This window comes from Eriocheir sinensis, chromosome 60, assembly GCF_024679095.1.
Source record: "Eriocheir sinensis breed Jianghai 21 chromosome 60, ASM2467909v1, whole genome shotgun sequence".
In the NCBI taxonomy this organism is placed as follows: Eukaryota; Metazoa; Arthropoda; class Malacostraca; order Decapoda; family Varunidae; genus Eriocheir; species Eriocheir sinensis.
In genome coordinates, this window is record NC_066568.1 from 9,709,969 (window position 1) to 9,718,119 (window position 8,151).

Sequence of the window (8,151 nt, forward strand, 5' to 3'; positions counted from 1 at the left end):
TAAAAAAAATAACAAAAATAATCGAACCCACTCGTGTTATTTCGCTATAAATCACAATATGAACGTAAATGTCTATAACTACATACATGGGATTAATTAACAAGGCTTTGGCAATTACCTTGAGGCTCGGGAAGCTCTGGCGCCATCAGGAAGACGAGGAAATGTAGGAAATACTAAAAAAATAACAAAAATAATCGAACCCACTCGTGTTATTTCGCTATAAAACACAATATGAACGTAAATGTCTGTAACTACATACATGGGATTAATTAACAAGGCTTTGGCAATTACCTTGAGGCTCGGGAAGCTCTGGCGCCATCGGGAAGACGAGGAAATGTAGGAAATACTAAAAAAATAACAAAAATAATCGAACCCACTCGTGTTATTTCGCTATAAAACACAATACGAACGTAAATATCAATAACTACATACATGGGATTAATTAACAAGGCTTTGGCAATTACCTTGAGGCTCGGGACGCTCTGGCGCCATCGGGAAGACGAGGAAATGTAGGAAATATAAAAAAATAACAAAAATAATCGAACCCACTCGTGTTATTTCGCTATAAAACACAATATGAACGTAAATATCAATAACTACATACATGGGATTAATTAACAAGGCTTTGGCAATTACCTTGAGGCTCGGGAAGCTCTGGCGCCATCGGGAAGACGAGGAAATGTAGGAAATATAAAAAAATAACAAAAATAATCGAACCCACTCGTGTTATTTCGCTTTAAAACACAATATGAACGTAAATATCAATAACTACATACATGGGATTAATTAACAAGGCTTTGGCAATTACCTTGAGGCTCGGGACGCTCTGGCACCATCGGGAAGACGAGGAAATGTAGGAAATATAAAAAAATAACAAAAATAATCGAACCCACTCGTGTTATTTCGCTTTAAAACACAATATGAACGTAAATATCAATAACTACATACATGGGATTAATTAACAAGGCTTTGGCAATTACCTTGAGGCTCGGGACGCTCTGGCACCATCGGGAAGACAAGGAAATGAAGAAAATAATAAAAAAAAAGTCACACACGCGAGCGCTCTCCCTGCCGCTGTCAACGAGGCACTGAGGGTTTGTTATGAAGGATACGAGTATAAAATATTTTCCTCTTTTATGTTATATTTACGCCACAAACACATGTAATTTTACTTTTACGCTTTCTAACGCAATATTACTTCATGAATCATAGAAACCAACGTAAAATAAACGATAATAAACTTAAAATAAAAAAGTTATTCTAATATCATCGTAGAATCACCATATCCACATCTAAATTTAATTCCTAGATTCTCATAATTCATTTTACTTCATAAATTACACAAAGAAACACAAAATAAACGTAAAATAAGCAAAAATGAACAAATAAATCCAGAATTATTGATACTAGGTCACAATATTACTCCAGAAGCACCAAAATCAAATCTATTAATTCATACGCTTTTTTAAACTAATTTCTACCTCACAAATAATACAATAAACACAAAATAACCATAAAATAACCCAAAATAACAATCTCGAACGCACACTTCCCAAGATGGCCGCCAAGGAGCACGGTGGACAGCCTGGGAGCGCCATTGCAACCTTCATTTCCCCACCAATGGCCGACCCACAGTACGTCCCTCCCTCACTCATTTGATCATTATATTCTTGGCTTTCTTTTGTCATTAATTGTGTAAGCGGGGAATTCTTATTTGTGGTGTAATTCACGTTTTTCCTCCTCCCTATCTCGCGCTCTCCCTGTTTTCTCTCCCTTCCTTTCCCTCTCTCCCTCTTTTCTCTCCAATTCTTTCTCTCGCTCTCACTCTTTTCTCTCCATTTCCTCCTCCCTTCCTTTCCCTCTCTCCATTTCTTTCTCTCGCTCTCACTCTTTTCTCTCCATTTCCTCCTCCCTTCCTTTCCCTCTCTCCCTCTTTTCTCCATTTCTTCCTTTCTCTCCCTTCTTTCCTCCTCCCTTCCTTTCCTTCAACTACTACTACTACTACTACTACTACTACATTCTCTCCATCAGATACACCCCCCCGGAGGAAACGGAGGAAAGGGAGGGACCGCCTGGAGGGAAGAAGCAGAAGGTGGAGAAATGGAAGAAGGAGGAGGAGGAGGAGGTGGAAGAGGAGCGGGAGGAAGAAGAAGGGGAAGAAGAGGAAGGAGAAGGGGGAAGAGGAGGAGGAGGAGGAGGAGAGATGCCTATGCCTTCAGAAGACTACTGGGAAGGTGTGTGTGTGTGTGTGTGTGTGTGTGTGTGTGTATTAACCTAGTTGTGATATGTGTGTGTGTGTGTGTGTGTGTGTGTGTGTGTGTGTGTGTGTGTTTCCACTTACATTAATCTCTCCATCTTTTATTTTTTTCCCTCCTACTACATTTATCTCCAATTCTCTCTCTCTCTGTCTCTTCCTCCTCCTCCTCCTCCTCCTCCTCTATTCATCTTCCTTTCCTTCCACACTGTCAACTCCTTTCGTTCCTTCTCCTCTTCTTCTTCTTCCTTTTCCTCCTCCTCCTTCCCTGCTCTCTCTACCCTCAACCATTTTTCCCTCCCCCTTCTCCTCCTCCTCCTCCCCCAGCCATGTCCCAGAGCCTGATCCCCCAACTGTCTGAGGAGCTGAAGCGCGGGTACCAGCTGTGGACTGAGGCATGTCAAGCGGAGTCCCAGTGCCTTGCCCGCCTCCAGGAGCTGCACAAGAAGGCACACAGCATGAATATCACATTCCGCAGCAAGGTGGGTGTGGGGGAAGGGCCGTGGGGGGGGGGTAAAGTGGAGGAGAAAAAGATAAGAGGAAGAGGAGGAGGAGGAGGAGAGAAAGTGATAGAGGTAGAGGAGTGTGTGTGTGTGTGTGTGTGTGTGTGTGTGTGTGTGTGTGTGTGTGTGTGTGTGTGAGACTTTCAACTCTAGCTTATCCCTGTGCTGTCCTAATCCCTTCTGCAAGAGTCAACCAGGCTCTCCACTCTTTCATCCCTGTGTTGTCCTAATCCCTTCTGCAAGAGTTAACCAGCATCCCCTCTTTCATCCCTGTGCTGTCCTAATCCCTTCTGCAAGAGTTAACCAGCCTCTCCACTCTTTCATCCCTGTGCTGTCCTAATCCCTTCTGCAAGAGTCAACCAGGCTCTCCACTCTTTCATCCCTGAGCTGTCCTAATCCCTTCTGCAAGAGTTAACCAGCATCCCCACTCTTTCATCCCTGAGCTGTCCTAATCCCTTCTGCAAGAGTTAACCAGCATCCCCACTCTTTCATCCCTGTGCTGTCCTAATCCCTTCTGCAAGAGTTAACCAGCATCCCCACTCTTTCATACCTGTGCTGTCCTAATCCCTTCTGCAAGAGTTAACCAGCCTCCACTCTTTCATCCCTGTGCTGTCCTAATCCCTTCTGCAAGAGTCAACCAGGCTCTCCACTCTTTCATCCCTGAGCTGTCCTAATCCCTTCTGCAAGAGTTAACCAGCATCCCCACTCTTTCATCCCTGTGCTGTCCTAATCCCTTCTGCAAGAGTTAACCAGCATCCCCACTCTTTCATCCCTGTGCTGTCCTAATCCCTTCTGCAAGAGTCAACCAGCCTCTCCACTCTTTCATCCCTGTGCTGTCCTAATCCCTTCTGCAAGAGTTAACCAACATTCCCACTCTTTCATCCCTGTGCTGTCCTAATCCCTTCTGCAAGAGTTAACCAGCATCCCCACTCTTTCATCCCTGTGCTGTCCTAATCCCTTCTGCAAGAGTTAACCAGCATCCCCACTCTTTCATCCCTGTGCTGTCCTAATCCCTTCTGCAAGAGTTAACCAGCCTCTCCACTCTTTCATCCCTGAGCTGTCCTAATCCCTTCTGCAAGAGTCAACCAGCCTCTCCATTCTTTCATCCCTCACTGGTAAATTCTGGGACAGTCTTGATTCCTGTCTGTATTTCCTCCTGCCTACATGTGTGTGTGTGTGTACTCTCAAATCAGCTTTTATTCAGTTATTCATGATTCACATATGCACGTTTTAGATTTTTATTAATATCTAACACATTGCAATTAATTTCTTCCCCTAATACAGCCAGGTGATACTTTACTTTACTTCAACAGCTGGACTTTGTTAATTTCCCTTCCCTCTCCCTCCCCAGCTGAACACCCTGCATGCCACAGTCCTCAGCCTGGTCTCCTCCGTCAAGAAGTAACAGCCGGTGACACACTCAACACTTTCGGGAACACTTTGGATGGTTAATCAGTCTTCTCTCTCGAGTAGGTAAAATAGATAACTGGGAAAGTAGGATTGTTTTTCAGTTACCTCTAGCAAGCAAAGGTTAACATAGAAGGTTCAGAAAGCAGCTACAATGCAGTCCTGGAAATACTATGATCTTGTCTCCTAATGTTGGAAATAAGGTTCAGAAAGCCATTGAAATATAGAATCATGGAAATACTAATGTTGTTCCCCTTTGCAAATGTTTAGATTCTGAATGCTGATAATATATAGTCCTGGAAATACTTGATCCTCTTCCCTTCTACAAATGTTAGTAGTAAGGATCAGTTGGCAGGATTTACTGAATTTACTTTTGGTTGTAAGCTCGGAAAAAAAGTGATTTGTAAGACGCCGTAACTTTGAGGAAAAAATATATCCATGACTTTAATTTAATGTCATTTTATTTGTTTGTATGTTAATTAGTCTGCCTGTTTTGTGTTTCCTCCCTCCCTCCATCCTTTCTCTTCCTCCCTTCTCTCTCCCTTTGTTCTTTCTCTTCTTTCCTCGCCTCTTTGTCCATTCCTTCCTTTCTCTTCCTCCTCTCATTCCTCCCTTCCCTCTCCCTTTGTCCTTTCTCTCCTGTTTTTTTTCCTTTCTTTTCTTTCCTCCCCCTTTTTGTCTGTTCTTTCTTCCATTCCTTCCTTTCTCTTCCTCCCTTTTCTCTCTCTCTTTCTCTGTTTCTCTACATTTCTCTGTCTCTCTCTCCCTCCCTCTCCTTTCTCTCTAATACACACACACACACACAGACTCAGCAAAGGTCAGCAGAGAAACACAGACTCCACAATGCACTACAGACATAAGGTAGTAAATTTAATGGCGCACAAAACAGCTGCACTATAAAAAAACGTCCAGATCGCAACGAATACATTGGCACAGGTTTTGTTTACTTCTATAAAACCTGTGTAGAGAAACTATATTATGACTGAAAATAATAGTAATGATAATACTGGTACATACATTGAATTGAGGATAGGAAGTATATAGGAAAGGTGATATATACTTAGAGAAATAATAATGATAATAATAATAGATAGAAAATGTATACTTTGAAAATTATAAAAAGAAAGGCAGATCTGACATTGTAGAAAGTATTAGATTTAACTTTGGGGATATGAAGTGTATATAGGAAAGGCAATATATACTTAGAGAAATAATAATGATAATAATAATAGATAGAAAATGTATACTTAGAAAATTATAAAAAGAAAGGCAGATCTGACATTGTAGAAATTATTAGATTTAACTTGAGGATATGAAGTGTATATAGGAAAGGCGATATATACTTAGAGAAATAATAATGATAATAATAATAAGATAGAAAATAGGAAAAAAAAAAAAAAAGCAGATCTGACATTGTAGAAATTATTAGATTTAACTTTGGGGATGTGAAGTGTATATAGGAAAGGTGATATATACTTAGAGAAAAATAATAATGATAATAATAATAAGATAGAAAATAGAAAAAAAAAAAAGGCAGATCTGACATTGAAGAAATTATTGTATATATATTTTAAATAGTATATAATTATAAAAAGAAATAAATTGAAGGAATGGACATAAAAGTATACAAGGAAGAGCTTATACTTCAATAATAATAATAATAATAATAATAATAATAATAATAATAATAATAATAATAATAATAATAATAACAGTAATAAGATTCTACAGGTACATTATATTCAAGTACAAAAATCACACAAAATTGTCAACTTAAAACCTAAAGAAAAATTATGAAAAAAAAAAAATCTTGAATTCTCTCTGTAAAAAAACTACAAATCTATTTTTTCTTATTTATTTATTTTTATTATGAATGAGACAAAACTACAAGGAAGATTAGGAACCACACTGAGGAGGAGGAAGAAGAAGAAGAGGAGAAGGAATAGGAAGAAATGGATAAAAGTATATAGAGAAGAAGAAGAAGAAGAAGAGGAGGAGGAGGAGGAGGAAGTAAAGAGGTAAGAAGGAGGAGTGGAAGAAGAACGAACTGACAGTATGAAAGAGAGAAGAAGGGAAGGAATGAGATGAACAGAAGAAGAGGAGGAGGAGAGAGAAAGAAGGAGATAAATGGAGGAAGAAGAGGAGGAGGAGGAGGAGAAGAGATAAAGGAGAAATAAATAAAAGGAAGAAGAAGAAGAGAAAGGAGAGAGAATGAGAAGAGAGAGAGAGAGAGAGAAGGGAGAGAAAATAAGATAGAGAGAAAAATGGAGAAAGACAAGATGGAGAGAGAGGGAGAGAAGGGAGAGAAAATAAGATAGAGAAAAAAAATGAGAAGATAGAGAGAAAAAGAGAAGATGGAGAGAAGACGATAGAGAGAGAGAGAGAAAAAAAAAGGAGAGAAAAAGAGAGAGAAAGAAAAGGAGATGAGCAAAGAGGAGACTACTAAACTATTCTCCCGGGCAGTGTTGGAATGTTACCGGCAGTGTGGTGTTGATGGTGATGTTGATATGGTGATACTGGTGATGATTGCAATGGTGGTGGTGAGGTGAGACTGTATGTATGTATGTATATATGTATGTGTGTGTGTGTGTGTGTGTGTGTGTGTGTGTGTGTGTGTGTGTGTACTGATTCTATGTCCACACACACACACACACACTCTTATATATAATTACTTAATATACTGCTTCAATATTTCTCTAACTACAAAATCATTCTTAGGTAGTCGGTGAACCTTACATAAAAATAAAGATTAGTTTTGTTATTTATTATTATTATTATTATTATTATTATTATTTGTGCTATGATTTCCTTTCCTTCTCTTTCTTTTAATTTCTTTTTCAATATCTTCATCATCTCCTTCCTCTTCCTTCTCTTCATCATATATTTTAATCCAATCTATTTTTATCAACTTTCTCATCATTTTTTATTATTTCTTTTATTTTCTTTCTTTCCTCTTATTTCCTTCTTTTATCATATTTATCCAGTAATTCCTTTTCTTTACTTTTTGTTTTTTTTTCCTTCCCTCCTTCCCTTTCTTTCTACCTCCATCTTGATTTTTCTTCTCTCTCTCTCTCTCTCTCTCTCTCAATTTACTAATGCGCTTGTCTGTTTTTTATGTTTTTTTATCTCCTCCAGTTTCTCTTTTTCTCTCCCTTTCCAGTTTCTCTCCTTTTCTCTCCATCTTTTCTCCTCCCTTCCAGCCCCTCTCTCTCTTTCTCTCCTTGTTTTATCAAATTTATCACTATTCCTTCTTTATTTATTTATGTTCTGTATCTTCCTTTCTTCTCTATTTCTTATTTCTTTTCTTCCTCTCTTTATCTTAGTTTCCCCTTTCTCCTTGCTTTATCAAATTCATCAGAACCTTCCATCTCTTTCTCTTCATCTTCTTCTCCTTCTTCTCCTCCTCCATTCTGTCTATTATTATTATCATTATCATTATTTCCTTATTTCTATTACTCATATCTTTATCAGACCACTCCTTCCATTCCCTCACTTATCAACCCTTTCTCTTTATTCCTTGTCAATTCTAATCTCTATTATTTTCCTTATTTTCACATTTTATTATTTTATTTTGAGTGTTGATGGAGCTGAACAGAGGAGGAGGAGGAGGAGGAGGAAGAGGAGGAGGAGGAGAGATAAAGGAGAAATAAATAAAAGGAGGAAGAAGAAGAAGGAGATGAAGAAGAAGAAGAGGAGGAACTTAATATGCTTCTAATATTTTCAACCATTTTTTCTTCTATGTAAATTCTTTCAATCAATCTTTTGTGCTATATTTTTTCATCAATTCTCTTTTATTCTTCTATTTTCTGCTTCATTTTGATTTTGTGGTGACATTTCTAACTTCTCTTTTTTATGTCAATCCGTTCTATCAATCCCTTTCACCTTTATATCAATTCTTCCATCAATTTCCTTCTATTTTCCGTTATTTTGATTTTCTGTTAATATTTTCAATCCTTTTTTTCTTTCTATATCAATTCTTTCAATCAA

The 8,151-nt window shown here is 38.2% G+C and overlaps 1 protein-coding gene across 4 annotated transcripts in view; it reads left to right on the forward strand.

Moving 5' to 3' along the window:
- Positions 1-6,376, forward strand: part of LOC126985916 (protein ATP1B4-like) — a 10,917-nt gene extending 4,541 nt beyond the window's left edge. For 3 of the 4 annotated variants that reach the window (XM_050841471.1, XM_050841473.1, XM_050841472.1), the window contains exons 2-4: positions 2,132-2,234; positions 2,582-2,736; positions 4,109-6,376. In XM_050841471.1, coding sequence (XP_050697428.1) covers positions 2,132-2,234; positions 2,582-2,736; positions 4,109-4,162 — 312 coding nt within the window. In that variant the 3' untranslated portion in view covers positions 4,163-6,376. Of the gene's footprint in view, positions 1-1,551; positions 1,635-2,031; positions 2,235-2,581; positions 2,737-4,108 lie in introns of those variants that run through there. The other variant, XM_050841470.1, reaches the window with a different exon arrangement.
- The last annotated feature ends 1,775 nt before the right edge of the window (positions 6,377-8,151 follow it).